At 42.1% G+C, this 19,589-nt stretch overlaps 1 protein-coding gene across 1 annotated transcript in view; it reads right to left on the bottom strand.

Annotated features, from left to right (window-relative positions):
* Window positions 1-19,589, bottom strand: part of CSMD1 (CUB and Sushi multiple domains 1) — a 1,753,937-nt gene that overhangs the window by 1,330,564 nt on the left and 403,784 nt on the right. Inside the window, exon 2 of the mRNA XM_060234944.1 lies at window positions 19,250-19,466. Coding sequence (XP_060090927.1) covers window positions 19,250-19,466 — 217 coding nt within the window. The remainder of the gene's footprint in view (window positions 1-19,249; window positions 19,467-19,589) is intronic.

The following is a 19,589-nucleotide window of genomic DNA, read 5'->3' on the forward strand; positions in this document are numbered from 1 at the left end:
GATGTGGCTTTGGCATGGCAGAGAGAATACACTGAACCTTATTATACTTATTGAAGCACATTAGGGTTGCCAATCCCCACTTGGGGGCAGGGTATTTCCTGGTTTGCAGGCCCTCTCCCCACTTCAGGATCATCAGAAAGCATGGGGGCGGGGGCGGGAAATGTCTGCTGGGCATTCCATCATTCCCTATGGAGACCGATTCCCATTGGGTATAACAGAGAATTTATCTGCAGGTAACTGGAGCTCTGGGGAGGGCTGTTTTTTGAGGTACAGACCCCAAATTTTCAGCATAGCATCTTGTACCTCTTCTGAAAACACCCTCCAAAGTTCAAAAAGATTGGAGCAGGGGTCCAATTCTATGAGCCCCAAAAGAAGGTACCCCTAGTCTTAATTATTTCCAATGGAGGGAAGGCAATTTAAAAGGTGTACAGTTCCTTTAAATGTGATGGCCAGAACTCCCTTCAGTTCAGTTATGCTTGTCACAACCTTGCTCCTGGCTCCACCCCAATGTCCCCTGGCTCCACCTTCAAAATCTCCTGGCTCCACCACCGAAGTCCCCAGATATTTCTTGAATTGGACTTGGCAACCCTAAAGCACATATATCCATCAAAGTAAAGAACAAAGGGGCTAGAAATGTGACTCTGAAATAGACTGGCCATAAGAACATTTTTCTCTCTCTAGCTTTTGCTGTTGCATTTATTTAATCACTATTCACTCTACACACCTACATTATCACCTCACTTTTGTATAATATATTTTGACAGTGCAACTCTAAGGCCAATAGCTATTCTGTTCAAATTCTTTTTCTCATATTTTACTGCAGCTAAGTCAACAAGCTATACAGTTTCAGACAGCCTGGCAACTTACTACTTACTCAAGAGACCACTTCAAAGTGGCTCCAAACATAAGAAGTCGGATTCAGCTTCACCTTTGCTGGAAGGCCACCTTTTCTATCTATCCATCCTTTATCACTCTCTTGGGTTGTCATTTAACTCAGATTTAACTATATATCTAGGGAGCTATAGTATCTTGTGCACATGCAAGACCTTTTCTGGAACTATGGAAAATAAAAAAAAGATTTTTTTTGAAGTCACAACCTTTCTTCAAAGTCTCATACAGGTAATACTAGTTGTAGTAGTAACAGTATAAATGAATATATCATTTATATTGCTAAAAGTTCAAGGAACATGACAGGTAAGATAAGGTTTCCCTCTGAAGATATGTTGCTGTTCTAAACCAGTAGTTAAAGGAATGATCTTACTGTCACAAGTAGAACCACAAAGAGAATTAACAATGTGTCCTATGGCAGCTAAAACCAAGGTAGCAAGAAGAAGGTTATATGTTGTGCTTTTTAAATTAGAAAAGCACCTGGAGAAAGAGTAATACTTGTACAAAACCAAATATTTGCAACTGAATATGGGCACAGGATGCAGTACTAATCAATATACTAAATTAGTGTTATCATTTAAACACACATACCTATGTAGGAAGATACATATACAGCAAAATCTGAAGTAAGTTCACTCAGACAGATTTCGCACTCACTCTTACACTGCTCTCATGTCCATCTTCTCCACGCGGCATCCCCCTGATTTCCCACTATTTGCGCTGGGGCTGCAGCAAACATTATAGTTTTTGCAAGCAAACAGAAACCGCTAAAACCCAGTTCCCATCTGCTGTGCAAAACCCACAATATTTTCTGCAGCCCTGATGCAAATAATGGGAAATCAGGAGGACACCGCATAGAGAAGACGGTCACAAGGGTGAGTAAGGTGAGTGCGAAATCAGCATCAGTTTTATTGAGCTAAGCCTTACTGAGCTAAATGGGATTTGCTCCCTTCTAACTGAAGTTTCAGACCATTTTCGCACACAGCGGTCATGTTCCTGTTCTCTCCGCAACGTCTGTAGGATTTCCCATTATCTGCGCCAGAGTTACAGGAAGTGCCGCAGTTTTTGCGCAGCAAACGTAAACTGGGTTTTAGTGGTTTACGTTTGCTACACAAAAGCCACGGCAGTTCCTGTAACTTCGGGGCAGATAATGGGAAATCCGACAGACGCTGCGGAGAGAACAGGAACGTGACCCCGTGGTAAGCTGTGTGCGAAAACGGTCTCAGTTCAATTGAAGTTTTGCAGAATAAAGTTTAATTTCCACTATGAAAGGGGGGGGGGGGAATCTGATTTAAAGAATACCTATTTGTTAGGAAAAATTAATCTATTAGAATGTCTCTGATAATAGTGTATTGGATGAGATTGTTGATAACTAGTTTATATGCAGTATTACACTTTTTAGGATATTAACAGTTTGCTTCTTTTACCACAGAGTTTCTGATGAATCCTACAGAAGCATAACTTCAGTTCTGGATTCAAACAGGAACTGATGTGTTGTTGATATCAAAGCTTCCCCTATGCCCTGGCCCCCAGTCTCCTACTGGGTGCCATTCACAGGCTGGCAGCCCTAGCCACAGGGGTTCACAGAGAGTGTAAATGCTCTGTGAAATAGTATGTTTTTGAGAGTGGGTGGCTCACCAAGTGTCTCATCACTTGGTGGTATAAATTCTCAGAGATGGGCACACTGATTATGGAAAAGGCTATGGTGGTACACTCGTCGCTGAAATGAATACAGCTTGCTGAATGAAGTAATTTGAGGAAAGCAGATTTAGCGACATAAATCCTAAAAAAAAATAATGGATGTGAAGATCTCTTAGAAGTTAAGATCTGGTCATCTCTTCATCTCTCCCAGAAGTGTAGTAATTTCAGTCTGTTGCCTCAGAAAGAAACCTTAAACATTAGCAATTTCTATTCTAGTATACATATTCATGGGCTAGAGTCTGCCAGAATCTACTGCAAAAATGCCAATGTTAGAATAAAAGTTTGTTAACCATTAAAGTGCTCCAAGACTCTTCCATTCTATTGGTGGTAAAAACATTTGGAGTTTTGGATGACACAGCATCTCAGCAGACACAGGACCTGGTGTCGTCCATGGAGGCACTAGGACTCAGCCAATTTGTATTGGTTCCCATGCATCAGGCTGGTCACATGCTGGATTTGATCTTTGGAGCAGGTATATTACCAGATCTGGTGACAGCGGAGCCAGTTCCATGGTCAGATCATTATGCCCTGAAAGCCCAGTTAGACCTGAAACTTCCCTTCTGTTTAGGCAGTGAACGGATTTATGCTTACCCACGGAGCCAAATAGACCCAGAGTGGTTTCAGAAGGCCCTGAGGGATCCAATGCCCCCTGGCAGGTGATTGAATGAGTTAGTAGAGGACTGGTACTCCCGGTTCTCCACTGCTATCAATGACATTGCTCCCCGGCGCCCTCTTCATTGTCGCACCAAAGCTGCCCCGTGGTATACCATGGAGCTGCTGAAGGTGAAATGGCAACTTAGCTGGTTAGAGCAAGTGTGGCAACATGCTCATGATGAAGAATCAAGAACCTCTTATAGAACGTTTATGAAGGTCTATGAAGGGGCTATGAAGGGGCTATAAAGTCCACTAAGAAAGAGTTCTATGTGGCTTCCATAGAGCCTGTGAAGTCACACCCAGCCCAACTTTTTAGAGTAATTTGGTCATTATCAGTCTTGCCATCAGGTAATCAAAATGGCAGAAAATTAAATATTGGCTCTGAGGCTTTTGCGACATATTTCACAGATAAAATCCTGACTCTCCACCAGGATCTACCAGCCACGATTGATACAGTATGCGAGCTGGAAGCCCCTTGGCCGTTTTCTGGTCCTATATTGGACTGCTTCAGTGGGCTCTTACCGGAGGATGTAGATAGGATCCTGGCTGCAGTGAAGCCTACCACTTGCCCCCTGGATCCCTGTCCATCCTGGCTGGTGAAAGCCATTCGGGATGGTATCAGGTATTCTCTGGGTGATATTGTCAACTTGTCCCTTTCAACAGGGACCTTCCCAGAGAAATCGAAGGAGGCAGTGGTTTGTCCGCTTTTGAAAAAACCATCATTAGACCCTGGGGACTTGGCCAACTACTGCCCAGTTTCAAATTTACCATTTCTGAGTAAGGTAGTTGAGAAAGCGGTGTCGAAGCAGTTACATGTTTTCCTGGATGAAACATCCACCTTGAACCCATTCCAGTCCGGCTTTCGCCCAGGCCATGGGATGAAGACTGTCCTAGTCACTCTCACAGGTAACTTAAGATGGCATCTGGATCAAGGCGGGTCAGCACTGCTGATACTTCTTGATCTGTCAGCAGTATTTGACATGGTCGATTACAACCTTATGACCCACCGCCTCGCTGTCGCCGGAGTTCGGCGGGGGGCGGGGTGACCTTACAATAGTTTTCCTTCTTTCTCCGGGGACAAAGGGTGGTGCTTGGTGAGCAGACTTCCTTGCAACATCCACAGGGAGCTATTCTCTCTCCAATATTATTTAACATCTATATGCGCCCCCTTGCCTGAGGTTTTGGGCTGGGTTGCTACCAGTACACTGATGACACCCAGCTCTATCTGTTGATGAGCGGTCGGCCAGTTGCCGCCTCTGACCAGTTGTCCAAGGCATTGGGAGCCGTGGCTGGGTGGTTACAACAGAACTGGCTGAAGCTGAATCCAGCTAAAACGGAGGTTCTGTACTTGAGTCGGGGGGGGGGGGTATGGGCATCGAGCTCCCAGCTTTGGACGATGCCACATTGGTGCCAGCCCAAAAGGCGAGGAGCTTGGGAATGATCTCGGATACCTCCCTTTCCATGGAGGCCCAGATCACAATGGTTGCCAGGTCTGTCTTTTCTTATCTTTGGCAGATCAGGCAGTTAGCACCATATCTATCCCCCCAGGACCTGGCTACAGTGATCCATGCAATGGTTACTTTGAGACTAGACTACTGTAACTCACTCTACGCTGACTTGCCCTTGAGACTGATCCAGAAACTGCAGCGGGTGCAGAATGTGGCAGCTCGCCTGCTGACTGCACTACCTTTACGGGTGGGCATTCAGCCAGCACTCCTCAGTCAGCACTGGCTGCCCATTGAGTACCAGATTCGCTTCAATGTTCTAGTGCTAACATTTAAAGTCTTATGCGGCCTGGGACCAACATACCTGTGGGACTGTCTCTTTCCATATATGCCCAGAAGGTTGTTACATTCAGCCTCCCAACATCTGTTGGCCATCCCCAGCTCAAGAGACGCCTGCCTCACCTCAACATGGGCCAGGGCTTTTTCAGTCCTGGCCCCAACCTGGTGGAATCAGTTCTCTATTGAGATCCAGGCCCTACATGGCTTATTAGCCTTCCGTAGGACCTGTAAAACGGAGCTGTTCTGCCAGGCTTTTAGCTGAGGCTGCGGGCATCTATACTTGATCTGGTTGGCTTCTCTGGCCAGCACTGTCATCTGTGCTAGGAACTGGAATAATAACTGCCATCCTTATGAGATATCATGATGTGAGATGGCTAGGCTGGGCAATATGTGATGTCATGGTAATCTGAGTCCTGTTGAGTTGTCTGTTTATAAAATGTTTTTATTGTATTTTATTGTTTTATTATATGTTGTACTCTGCCCTGAGCTCTGTGGGGAATGGGAAGAATAGAAATTTACTAAAATAAATAAATAAATAAATAAAATAGCTATGCATCAGATGCACTTTGCTGCACAGAAAACAATCTTGAGCAAACTGGCATAAAAATAAGCTCCTAAAGATATTCATTTCAGAGGGTTTTCTCTATTCCAATATATGCCTATACATGAAGCAAGTCTGTGTGGTATCACTGTTCCCCTAGTGGACCAGAGCAGAGAGGCATAACTTCAAATCCACATTTTACTATGAAACTATGGGTGACCTTGGACCATTCACTGTCAGATACACTGGCTCACTGATTTGTTGTAAGGGTAAAATGGAGAGGATGGAGCTCTGTATGATGTCGGGTGTGTCTTGGAGGTGAAGTGGGGGGAAATGGATGGAAGGTTATTTTAATCTGAATCAATCAGGAATTCTACAAAACCAAGGATGCTGTAATTACTTCGGATGAATTTCTGAAGCACATAAGGATGCGTTGTGCACATGCTTTGAACATATGCACACAGAGTTTGTCAATAATGATTGATAACAACTGATGAATTGCATTTGCAGCACCATTTACTTGCATGGTTGCTTGGCAACCAGTAGAAAACTCTTCTAATAAATAAATTAGAAATAATGAAGCTAGTGACCAACTTGGATAATGTTTAAATATGCAGTAGAATTACCACAGTCATACCAATAATCGAGTTTACAAAGATAGTTAACAAAAGTAAAATCTGTGCAACATTATAGTTTAACTTTTTTTGTAGAACTGAATACACATGGATTAGGTATATTTTACTTCTGATATTGGAATATTCAAATAAACTGAAAACTAGGATGAAGATTGTTAGATCTAACATGTTGTACTTATTTCAGTGCACATCTAGAAATGATAAAAGAAAACACTGAAGATTTCAGAGTGATTCAAAAATTGTTTGCCATGGTAACCAATGGCATGACTGGTTTTGATAGAAATGTAATATTTGCTTAGAGACAATGTAAAGTTCTCACATTAAAATGCATTTTATTTTGTGTTCCATCATTCTGTAACTGGTTGGAAGTTCAGAACAATATTTTTTCTAAGTAAGTTTCATTTGGAAATTTATAAGGCCTTCATAACAATCTGCTTCATTATGGAACTGCACAATAAAATCACACAGAGAGGCTGTATTAATTCCAGAGCAGAGTGGATCTAACATCCTAAACCAATGGGTTATATGACAAATCCAAGATTTGGACTGAGACACTGGGTAGCCCATAATTAGTGTAACCATCAATAGTGCTAAAATATAGTGAAACATTTTCAATAACTGAACAGCATAATGCACAATATTGTGATGTGATGCTTTAAAATGACATTTTGCTAATTAGCACTCTTATCTCTTTTTACTGGTTGTGCAGTTTGTACCCAAATAGAAAGAACAATACTTACTACCTATAGAAGCAGTGGCCATTCCACAGCGCTGTTTGAACAGCCTGTACACAGCTTTATAAAACCAGCATATTTATTTTCTTTCTTTAAAAAAAAAAATCTGTATATGGATGGTGACAAAACCTGTGAAGGTAATATTTTCATTTTTTTTTTTTTACTGCTAAGCTAAATACTACCATGAGTCTTAAATGTCATGTGGATTCTAAAACCTCTTTAAGTGTCTGTTTTAATAGATTACATCTTCTACTGATACAGGTGTTTGAACTGGCAGATTATATTTGTTGATACCTTGGCTTTACCTGACAGCTGAAATGTATCTAATTCCTAAGTGCATTTGATTACATTCCCAAAAGATTCTCTATTTAAAATATAATTTCTTGGCAGGTATAAATCATGATGCACAGAAATGTATGGTTAAGTCAGACAAATCAACAGCACTTTAACCTTAGGGCGTTTTCGCACAGGGCTTACCCTGGAGCGACGTCCCTCTTCACCGCGCAGCATCTGCACGGATTTCGCACCAACTGCTCCGCAGAACCCGGAAGAGCCGCGAAGAGCCGCGGCTTTTGCGTCGCAAATGTAAAGTTGGTTTTTGGCGGTTTACATTTGCGACGCAAAAGCCGCGGCACTCCGTGGCTCTTCCGGGTTCTGCAGAGCAGTTGGTGCGAAATCCGCGCAGACGCTGCGCGGTGAAGAGGGACGTCGCTCCGGAGTAAGGTCAGTGGGAAAACAGCCTTAGTTTCTACAGTTTTTTTTTTCCCTTAAGGGACAATTAATCACTGATATGTGTTATTTCATTTAAATAACCTTTACTAATCCTTTCACAAAGCTTAAGGAAATGAATGTTATTTTAAAACAGAACCAGAAATATGTAATGGGACAGAAAATATAAATAACATTAAACTCATTCCATGATACAGACCCAAACATCTTGATCATAGGAGGATAATTTAGTTTTTCAGCATTGAACAGGCAAGACTATATTTAGTTATATCATTTATATACTCACTTTTCTCCAAGCATCTTAAGACTCAAGGTGGGCTACACAATATAAAACATTATTTCAAAAAATGATTTAAAAACGTATTTAAACAACAGATATGCAAAGCATTTAAAATAATAAAAAATTAACTTATTCCTCTACCTTTGCCCAGGGTGGAGCTGCCCCCTCACAAGAAAGCCAGAAGAGGAAGAACCTTCCCGAAGTCTTTCAGGTGGCTGCTCCACAAGCATGGGGCAGCCACTGAGAAATCCTGAGTCCAGACCATTTTAGACAATGACTGTATTGATATAAGATTGTCAAGTCACCTCAGCCACTGCCAAGGGATGGAGTGGGGGTTCATAACAGCCCTGAGTCTGAGGAGAAGGTGGGATAGAAATGTTTGGAATAAATAGACCTTGCTGGGAAGAATAAAACCGCTGCACAAGAACAAGCAGGAGGAAGCAGTCATTTAAGTATGAGAGTCCCATGTCTTGAAGGGCTTTTCCTTGTGTGTGTGTGTGTGTTTTTTCTGAACAGGAGTTCTGGATCCAACAGGACTCTCAAGCTTTTAATCAAAATTTTTAGTGAAGCTGTACTCCATCAATGGTCAGAAGAACAATACTCACTACCATTAGAAGGAGTGGACCTTTCAGCCACCATCACCTCCATCTTATTTGGATTCATCTTCCTGTACCTCAGCCACTTGGCCACCACATTAGATGCCAGGCAAGGACAGAGGCAGCAGCAGCTGGTGGGTTATTCAAAGTAATACATATATATGGACGTTATCAGCATATATATAGTTTCAGAATGTGGCCATATTGTTCTGCAGTAGAACAGTTAGATTTGAGTCCATAACTTAGAGATCAGCAAAATTTTGGGTGGTATAAATTTTGAGAGTCAAAGCTCTGAGGTAGTCAAAGCTCTGAGAAAAGGAGCTTTGACTGTTGAGGAGCTTTGACTCTTGAAAAGTTATACCCAACAAACTTTGTTGGTCTCTAAGGTACTACTGGAATTGAAACTAGCAGCATATGGATGACAATGTACTTCAGAATTTTAGATTATCTCATTAAGGAGCTTAAACAGATACTGACATGGGAGACAACACAGAGCCTTGCAGAACACCCCCACTCCTACATGGCAACTCCCAGGGGGGAGATTCAGCATCTCCCACTGCACCCTGCTGCCAACAGTTCTAACAACAATGATAGCGATACATTCTTCTTGTCCGTCTGAAAATAGAGACTGGCACTAAAGCCTTCTCTGTTCCAAACCCAGGACTGAAGCCAAACTGAAAAGGATCAAGAACAGTATCTCATCCACCTATTTCTGGAGTTGTTCTCCCAGTACCTGGAAATAGATCTTTGAAAAAATACACTGTTTTACATATAATGGAGTGATTACTCCAAGCAAAGGTTGAAACCTTCCTCCAGATTAAAAAGCCTTCTTCCAATTTAAGTGGTTCTTCCATTGGAGAAAAAGCCACTTAAGTTGGAGGAAGACTCCTTAGGCTGAAGGATCCCTTGAGGATTTTATCACATCATCCTCACATTTTATATTTTATCCCATCCTTTTTCACAGGCAGTGTACATGTTCCTTCTCTATCCATTTTAAGGCTGAAAGAGAGTGACTTACTCAAGAAATTTAGCATGCTATAAAGCAAGTAGGAACAGGAACACAAGTTCAACAATGCTAACCACTACACCACATTGACTCCATGTGTGCATATTCAAAACAATTTTTAGAATAGGCAACACTATTTTCAATACATAATTCATAGTATCATAACCTCAACATTATGCATTTGTATTTTCAGCACTGTTATAAGTGTTGTTAATTGTGTATCTAAAATAATCTGTTCAAAGTGTAAGAGACAAAGAGTATATCCTTAGAGCTTTTTGTTCTAGTTTAATTAGAACTTGCTATTTTAGTGATTGCACTCATTATCTGCATTTTCCTCATTAGAGTGATTGTCACAGTAGAGCCCACTGAGTCACAGATCATCATGCTTTTGCACAGTGCTTTTAACTAATGGCCTACATATCACTATTATTTTTTTTTTAAAAAGTCTCAATGGAGCTAGCTCGGAGATCAAGTATCCCTCTTATATTGTTAAAAGGTATAAGTTACCATTGTCTTGTTGTGGTACTTAAATTGATTTTTCATTAGGCACAAGAATCTAAACACTTTTTTTAAGCTTAACAGATTTAAGATGTCTATAACAGGACTGCAGGTGCTACAGATTACATAAAGTCCTTGCCTGGCACAAATAGCCCAAGTTGATTCCCTGGACAAAAGTTTGTTTCTTCATTTCAATTGTTATGCTGAGAGCAAGGATTTTTAATCGAGGGGTTGGGAATCTTGGAACTCAATGCCATAGGGGCAACTGGGAGGTTCCCACATGCAGATCCACCAAGTAGAAGATAGAAGAAGATATTGGATTTATATCCCGCCCTCCACTCTGAAGAGTCTCAGAGCGGCTCACAATCTCCTTTACCTTCCTCCCCCACAACAGACACCCTGTGAGGTGGGTGGGGCTGGAGAGGGCTCTCACAGCAGCTGCCCTTTCAAGGACAACCTCTGCCAGAGCTACAGCTGACCCAAGGCCATGCTAGCAGGTGCAAGTGGAAGAGTGGGGAATCAAACCCAGTTCTCCCAGATAAGAGTCCGCACACTTAACCACTACACCAAACTGGCTCTCCAGTAGAGGTTTTAGGTACCCTAACATTAAATATTTAAATCAGTTTCCTAAGAATTACCGGTATATTATGAATGCTTTTAAATTTATTTCTGATGGAATTCTCCCTAGAATATGCCTCACTGATCTGGGTTGTATTATTTTAACTAATTCCTATCATTATATTCCAGAGGGGGGGGGGGGTTGGGGGGAATACAAATTTGGATACATTATCACCATTACAAAGCATGTATTCCAAAACATACTAAACACATACACATGTATCTGCACAAAAGTCACAGAAATTCATGGTGGGTGCAGAATGAAAGACTGGCGCAGACAAACTAGGGAAAAATATGGACAGAATAAGTGACATTGTTCTCTGTCACTGCTATACCATCCAAAGTGCATTTCTTTTTTTTTAAAAAAAATGTCTGTAGGAGCAAATTTTGGAGAGTTTGTTTTACTTGTTACAGAAAAGCAAAACAGTTTTTGTATGTTTTTTCTCCCCTTGCACTAGTAGTGCTGGGGAAGAAAGTGGGTAAAACAGAAAAGGTGTCAGTAATTTGAAAGTAGGGAGTGGGAAGCTGGAAATGTTTCTAGCCTTGGTCAGTCTTGAAGGGAAAGAGATGCAGGTGCATGCACACACACATATGAGCACACATTCACTACAGGGGAGAGGAGAAGCGGCAGCTGCTGCATCTTGGAATACGAATCTCTCCCTCCACCTGCAGGTAATGTCACCCCATCTCCATAGCGGGGGGAAAGAAGAGAGTCCCTTGGCCTAGAAGAGGGAGAGTCACTTTTTAGGTGCCCCTTATGAGTGTGGGTGGCAGTTTTCTCCTCCTTGCCCTCTTTCTGCTCTTTCTTGGAAGAAAGACAGAGAGCCCCCCAGCTCCTTCTCCTCTTTGCCACCCCCACTTCCACTTGTCTGCCCTCCTTCCTGTGTGTACATGGGGAGGATGAGGAAGGAAAAATAAGTGTCAGCAAACAGCAGCAGCAACAACACTGCCTACTATTGGTTTCTGCCACCTGTCCCTCTTCTCTCTCTGGAGGAGGCAAGCCAAAGCAGTGATGACCCAGAAAGGGAAGAAAAGGCAGTGATACTGATTCTGGCTGTCTTGCTACATGGCAGGCTTCTTTTGTGGCTGGATGTGGCTTCTGTTGGTATGTACCTTCTTCAGCTTTCCAGCTGTCCCAGCCAGATGGCCAGCCCTACTTTCCAAATGGCTACTAAGCATCATGAACTCTTTTTCCTTTACTTGTGCAGCTTTCTCCATTGGGGGGGGGGGGGGGGTTCTAGCAATATTTAGGAATTTTCTGCAAATCTGGGTCATTATGGGTCAAACTCAGTAACAGAGGCATTCCTGTTCTGGATGAGTTTGCACTCCCCCTAAAGGAGTAGGTTCACAGCTTGGGGGTGCTGCTGGACCTGGGCCTCTGGTTGGATAAATAAGTAGGAGCAGTGGCCAAAGGTGCCTTTCACTAGGTTCAGTTGGTGAGACTTTCCTTGCCACTGTGATGCATGCTCTGGTTACATCTGGTTACATTACTGCAATATGGTTTATGAAGATTGCTTGAAGGGTGCAGTTGGTATAAAACACTATAGGCAGAAAGCTGACCTGAATGGGTCATAAGGGACATATCACTCTAGTTGTGTTCCATCCTCACTGGGTCTCTATTCACTTCCAGGTCCAACTCAAGTTGTTGGTATTGACCTTTACTGTTCTATAAGGCTTGAGGCCAGCATGCTTTAATGGAGTCCTGTTCCCATATGGACCTACCCAACCACCGCAGTCATCTTCAGAGGCCCTGTTTCAGGTGCCCCTGCCATATCAGTCTAGGTGAGTAGCAACTCAAGAAAAGGCTTTCTTGGTTGTACTGCCAAAATTTTGACTTCTTTCCCTAGGGAGAATCATCTGTCTCCCTATATTTTTGTCTTCTGCCAGAAGATGAAGACTTTTGTTTTGTTTGGCATTCCCTCACTAACCTTTATTAGCCTCCTCTCTGTTTATGTGTTTATATCAGGTTTTATTTAATTATTTAAATGATGTTTAATGTCTGAAATGTTTTAGTGTTGCCACCTTAGGAACACTGAATTAGGTGAAAAGGAGGCATAGAAATGCCACAGAAATAGAAGAAGTAGGATTACACCCAGACCAATCACATTAACTGGTCTGGTACTGAACAGTTATGCCAGGAAAACATGGCCATCAGATCACTAATTAAGGGAGAACTGTAGCCTTCTTGCTTTCTCTATTTCTGACTGCTCATTTTCATTCATGATACCAGGAATAACTAATTAATCCATTATGTCTCTTAGTGAACTTATTTCTAGTTTTGTCTCTATGCAAACAGTGTTCTTTCCAAGTCTGTTTTGCCACTTGTTTCAACTGTGTGGGTCACTTTCTACACTGGAGGATTTCTTTAAGCTGCTCACTAAATCTAAGCTATTCACCGACCTCCATTCAACCATTCAAGTGTGGAACATAGAATTTTCCAATGTTTTTTTCTCCATTCCTGTAATTGCTCCCTACATATAGATTACTTTACTGAAATGCACTATGTGAGGCTGCACAAGTGTTTGGAAACTTCAACAGATGTGGAATATTTCAGCCAGAATGTTGACTGAAGTTAGTATTGTTGCCAGTCTCCTTCCCTTCCCACCCACTAGCCACCAGCAAGGGATGGGTGTGTATGTAGGGTTATCAGATCCAGGTTGGGAAACTCCTGGAGATTCGAAATGGAGCCTGAGAAGGATAGGAATCTCAGTGGGATACAATGGCATAAAGTCCATCCTCCAAAGTATCCATTTTCTCCAGAGAAACTGATCTTTGTAATCTGGAGAAGAGCTGTAATCCTGGGGGATCCCCAGGTCCTACCTGGAGGCATCCCTAGGAGTGGGTCTGGGTCATGAGAACTGTATCACTCCAGACTTGACCCATTTGCACTGACTCCCAAACTGTTTCCAGACCCAAGTCAAGGCACTGATATTGATTTTTAAACTCCACTATGGCCTGAAGCCTTAAAGATCACCTTAAAGATTATGAACAAGGTTACCAAATGTCCTCTTTCTAGAAGGTCTTCTAGGTTGACTCAGCCTTCCATCCTTCCAAGATCCTTCCGGTAAAATGAGTACCCAGCTTGCTGGAGGGAAAGTGTAAAAGAATGGGGAAGGCAATGGCAAACCACCCTGTAAAAAGTCTGCAATGAAAACATCGTGAAAGTAATGCCACCCAGTCAGAAACGACTGGTGCTTGCACAGGGGACCTTTCCTTTTCCTTTCTATCTTCTTTTGGGGTTAAAAAAATGGATGAAAATATCCTCTTTTTGGGCTGGAAGGTTAGGAATATTCCTAGTTAATAGCAATTATCACATCTTAAATAGTGGGGATATTTAAAATGAGATTTGTCATAGTGATCACTTTTATGAAGAAGCCTCTTTTTGCTTTTCAAAATATGAAGACACTACTTTCAAATCTACTCAACCACAACATGCAACTTCTGAGGCCTGCTTCAAGCTCCCTTTCCTTTTGAGATTAGGCTAGTGGAAACTAGTTTTTCCTCTAAACTGAGTTAGTGTGAGCTAGCTTATAGTTTTTTAGCCTCTGGCTCACACATTTTGTCTTAGTTCAGGAATGATGACTTTAGAGCAAACTAATTTATGCAGTAGCTCACAACTTTTATGTCAGTAGCTCACAAAATAGAATTTTCGCTCACAAAACTCCACAGATTACAGGGAGTATTGGTGGAAACGTTCTTGGTTGTGGCATTGAGACTTCTTTGTTTTGTCTGACATTTCCTCAATGATCACTCCTTTCTTCCCTATATTTTAATCACTATTCTAGTGTTTTTTTTTATACATATTTTACCTTTGGTTTAAATTGTAATCAGGGTTTTGTTTTGTTCGTTTGTTTGTTTAGCAGGAACACACAGAAACAGTTCCAGCTGGCTTGGCACCAGGGGTGTAGTGTAATATGCAAATGAGTTCCTGCTGAGTTTTTTCTACAAAAAAGCCCAGTGTAAAGCAATGGTGATGTCAGGGGGCGTGGCCTAATATGCAAATGAGTTCCCGATGGGCTTTTCTTTATATAAAAAAGGCCTGGTTGTAATGATGTATTTTGGTTTGGGTTTAATGGCTCATCAGTCATGTTGTTATTATATGTGTTTTTAATTTATTAATCATCTTGGTGTCCTTGATAAGGGCAGAAAGATAAGGTATAAATGTTATAAATAAAAGAAATAAAAAACCCTGGTGGTTGCTGAGGTTCAACATGGAAACCTTCCCTTTTGGGGTAAGGTTATAGAGCGGGCTGTGGCAATTCAACTACAGGGATTCCTGGAGGACACTTCCGCACTGGATCCATTCCAGTCCGGCTTTCGGCCAGGTCACGGGATGGAGACAGTTCTGGTCGCTCTCATAGATGGCCTCATGCGACATCTGGATCAGGGCGGCACAGCAGTGCTGTTATTATTAGATCTGTCAGCCGCTTTTGATACGGCTGACCATCAGCTACTGACTAGACGCCTTGCCGATGTGGGGATCCAGGGATCTGCCTTACAGTGGCTGACCTCTTTTCTCCAAGATTGGGGACAAAGGGTGGTGATAGGGGAGGAAGCATCCCAGAGGCACTCTCTTAGCTGTGGGGTGCCACAGGGAACGGTCCTATCCCCAATGCTATTTAAAATCTACATGTGCCCCCTTGCCCAGATTGTCAGGAGGTACGGACTGGGTTGTCATCAATATGTGGATGACACCCAGCTCTATCTATTGATGGGCGGCCAGTCTGACTGTACCCCGGAAAATCTAGACCTGGCTCTACAAGCCATGGCATCTTGGCTTAGACTGAGTCGACTGAAACTGAATCCGATGAAGCCGGAGGTTCTCTATCGGGGTCGTCCAAGGGGAGAGATCCATCTGCCGACTCTTGACGGGGTGCCACTAATACCGCCCCCTAAGGTCAAGAGCTTAGGCGTGCTCCTTGAGTCCTCCCTTACAATGGAGGCACTGTTAGATCTGCCTTTTTTCATCTTCGGCGGGTGCGGCAGCTGGCTCCTTTCCTGGAGCACAACGATTTAGCGATGGTAATCCATGCTACGGTCACCTCAAGAATAGATCACTGTAATGCTCTCTACATGGTGCTACCCTTGACGCTAACCCGGAGACTGCAGCTAGTGCAGAATGCTGCGGCATAGCTGTTAATGAGGCTGCCGCGATGGGAGCACATTCAGCCAGTGCTGAAAGAGCTGCACTGGCTGCCTGTTGTGTTCCGAGTTCGCTTCAAGGTGTTGGTATTGACCTTTAAAGCCCTTTATGGTCAGGGACCTGCCTATCTACGGGACCGCCTTTCTCCATATATTCCCCAGAGAGCACTGCGTTCAGGGGCAAAAAACTTACTGTCTGCCCCTGGACCAAAAGAAGCCAGGTTATGTGTGACAAGATCTAGGGCTTTTTCGGTGGCAGCACCAGAACTTTGGAACACTCTTCCGGAAGCCATAAGGACCCTGCGGGATCTGTCTGCGTTCCGCAGGGCCTGTAAGACCGAATTGTTTAAGCAGGCTTTCAATGTTTAACTGAAAGAGGGCTGCCACCGGACATCACGTAGAATGCTGGTGATCGCTGTCCGAAAATTCAAAGCCTCCATATTGTACTGATGCAGCACCACAGAATGATTTTTAAAAATTGAAATATGTAAATTATGGTTTTATATGTTTTATTGGTTTAATTGTATTAACATGTTGTTGTGAGCCGCGCTGAGTCCGCTTGCGGAGAGGGTGGGATATAAGTCGAACGTAATAAATAAATAAATAAATAAATAAATAAATAAATAAATAAATAAATAAATAAGCTATGTGAATCTGGAGACTGAGTGAGGAGGGACAAGGGACTGAAATTGTCCCTCCTTTCCCTTCCACAACACAGCCCTACTGGCCCACATCATGTTATCTCCCTGATTCATTTGCTTATTTCTCCATGTGAGTCCTACAATTATAAGAATTAGGTTTCTGGGATCAGAATTGGAAACAGAGATGTTAAGGTACATGGAAAACCCCTACGTGCTTGCCATGTCTGGACACATTTGTGCTCTAGTCATAAAATCACACAGACACATGTGTGTCTCTTGACATGTACCTCACATGTACCTCACATGTGTGTCTCATGCATGTACCTCTTGACTACACATGGCAACACTTTTCTCTAGTGATCACCCATCTTATGATTACAAGTGTTTAAAGGTAACCAGAAACAGCCAGCATAGCTCTTTTAACACTGGTAAGCTATATTTAATAAATATTACAGTAGCCAACACTTTTGCCACTGAACAATCTTCAAAGATATTTCTACACAAAGCTCATTACATAAACTAGACCTTGCCAGAGCATGGATGAATGTGGCCAGTTCATACATACTATTTACTTAAGACACTTGGAACCCTGACTTGGATAGCCCAGACAAGCATGATCTCATCAGATCTTGGAAACTAAGCAGGGTTGACTCTGGCAAGTACTTGGATGGGAATACCTTGGAATACAAGAGCCAGATACAGGGGCAGGCTTTATTCAGCCACCTCTATGAATATCCTCCATGCCCCCAGTAGGGGTCAGTACCATAGATCACCAAGTCTTCCAGGTTCTCTCTCTCTCTCTCTCTCTCTCTCTCACACACACACACACACACACACACAAGTACAAACGTGCCAAACATTCCAAACCCCTCAACATTTGGATACTGCACTATCCATTAAAATTGTCCAGGTCTATTCATACCAGACCCCATAGCATACCACAATAAAATCTAAAAAGAGCATAAAACAATAAGCACTGCAGAGACAAAACCCAAAAGTCATTTAAAACAACTTAGCTGCAGCAAATAATTTTACCAATAAGCACAGAATAAAATTAAATGTTATAAGTTATAAAAATAGAGAAAATAGTAAGAGGAACAGAGTTTCAGAAGTAATACTCAGAGAAAAGAAACCAATAAAATGCCTAGGAGTATGTCCAAGACTTTCACCGTGAGCCTGTAGGTCAACAAGCTGACAACCAAAAGTGAACCAAGAGGGACAGAAAATTCCAAAAATTAATACTTCCAATTATTCCCAGAAGCAAACTGAAAGCCAATGTAATTATGTGAAGACTGGAAAGACGTTGTTTCCAGATACCAAGCAGTAATCTCACAGTCTCATTCAAAACTCTCTGAATTTCCCAGGGAATCTTCAAAAGCAACCACTTTATTGAGTACATAGGAGGAATCTGGCTTGGAGCATAGATAGCAGTGACCAGATATTCCCCTCCAAGGAATGACAATAGTTGTACATTATGAACATACTACAGGCCTACATCAGATAAATTGGCAGGGACTGATCAAATAATGCCATAAAATCATGAGCTAATGCTTTAGAAGAAGAGGAAATGGAGAAGAGGAAACGGTCCTCATTTTCTTCGAGCTTTTTGAGAGGGAGAGGTGAGTATTACCCAAAAAACAGCAGTTCCAAGAGGCAGAGACACATACCTCCTCCATGCTTTACAAATAATAACATGACAATCACAGAGAACACATGAATCTGCTTTATTCAGAGTCTGGCATTGGTCTGTCAATATTAGTGTTTGGTTGGAAGTATGGCCCACCCTCTGCAAAGACAGTAAGGCTGGAGAAAGATTGGTGGGCTTCAACTTCCGAGCATTATCTCCCCTCATGCAAGAACCCAGTTCCATGGACTCTAAGACTAAAACAAACTTCATCTGCTTTGGGGGAAAAAATCTCACGGTGACAGTTTGTGAGAACAGAAGGGATAATGAAGTCACATACTGTCTAAGGAAGGCCCAACAGTTTATAAGTCCTTCTGATCCTCCAGTGGCTGCAGCTGATATTAGTGAAGTGAAAAACCTTTTCATTTAAATGAGGGCAACCAATAAGCCCTGCCTTACACTGACCCCATCTACTTTCTGGAGAGGAAGTGGCAGGCACTGTGGCATTCATAGGCACAACATGGGGGACCCCAATGTCAAGCAACTTTTCTAATTCAGCAGTCCTGAGACTGGTCAGTACTGGCTGGGAAACCTCCATGGAACTCATGAAAAAAAAGAATGGTGGTATAGAATTTTAATACCTACTTGATAATAAAAGCAAAATTGATGTAGTCAGAAATATGGCTGAAGGAACAAATGCACCAAGGTTCACTTTCTTAAAAAAAAAAAAAAACAACTAGGGAGACTATTGGAATATACATTTAGTCAAAAATACTGCTTGCTATGTTTTCTCTTCAAACATTTTCCCTGATTTAGCTACATTTGTTTTAGCAACACAATACAGCTCTTCTACATAAACAAGCTATGCCACTGACTCAACAATAGTTTTTTATGGTTCTTGACAATTCTGTTGCTGAATAGAACATGGCAAGAACAGAACAAACAGTAACTTTGATTACTTAAGCGGAAAAGCATGATCTACGACACAATGAAGAAATACTGACATTCTGGAAAAATAGCCGGTGTTGACTTTGAAAAACAGCAATGCTGCAACCATGTCAGCCTCTCTCCAGGTCTATCTGAGCTGCGATATGAAAGTGGGTGCAGTTACCACCCACCAACTATTATAAGATTGAAGTTCTATGAATGCTACAAAATACATCTATAAGTTACTTTACCTCACTTTCAGGTTTCCTTGTTGTGGCTGTCCATCATAAACTGACAAAATATCAAAATCTTCTTCCAGAGCAAAAGTATGAAAAGATAATTGTATCCTGTTACGCTCTCCTGTGATAATGATCCATGTGCAATTGGCGTAATTTGGATAGCCATGCGGAAATCCAGGACTTTCTATCGTACCATTTGGACCCTGTACTAAACCTCCACAGTTCTGACCTGAAAAACAAGAGGAAAACATAATTTAGTAAAGAAGCATTTTCTAGCTTTAATATTTCTTTCACGGCTCTGTGAGAATAAATGCAAGCTTTAACACACAAAAAAGTCTAATATTGAAAAGTC

The sequence above is a fragment of the Heteronotia binoei genome, chromosome 1 (assembly GCF_032191835.1).
Source record: "Heteronotia binoei isolate CCM8104 ecotype False Entrance Well chromosome 1, APGP_CSIRO_Hbin_v1, whole genome shotgun sequence".
Lineage (NCBI taxonomy): Eukaryota > Metazoa > Chordata > Lepidosauria > Squamata > Gekkonidae > Heteronotia > Heteronotia binoei.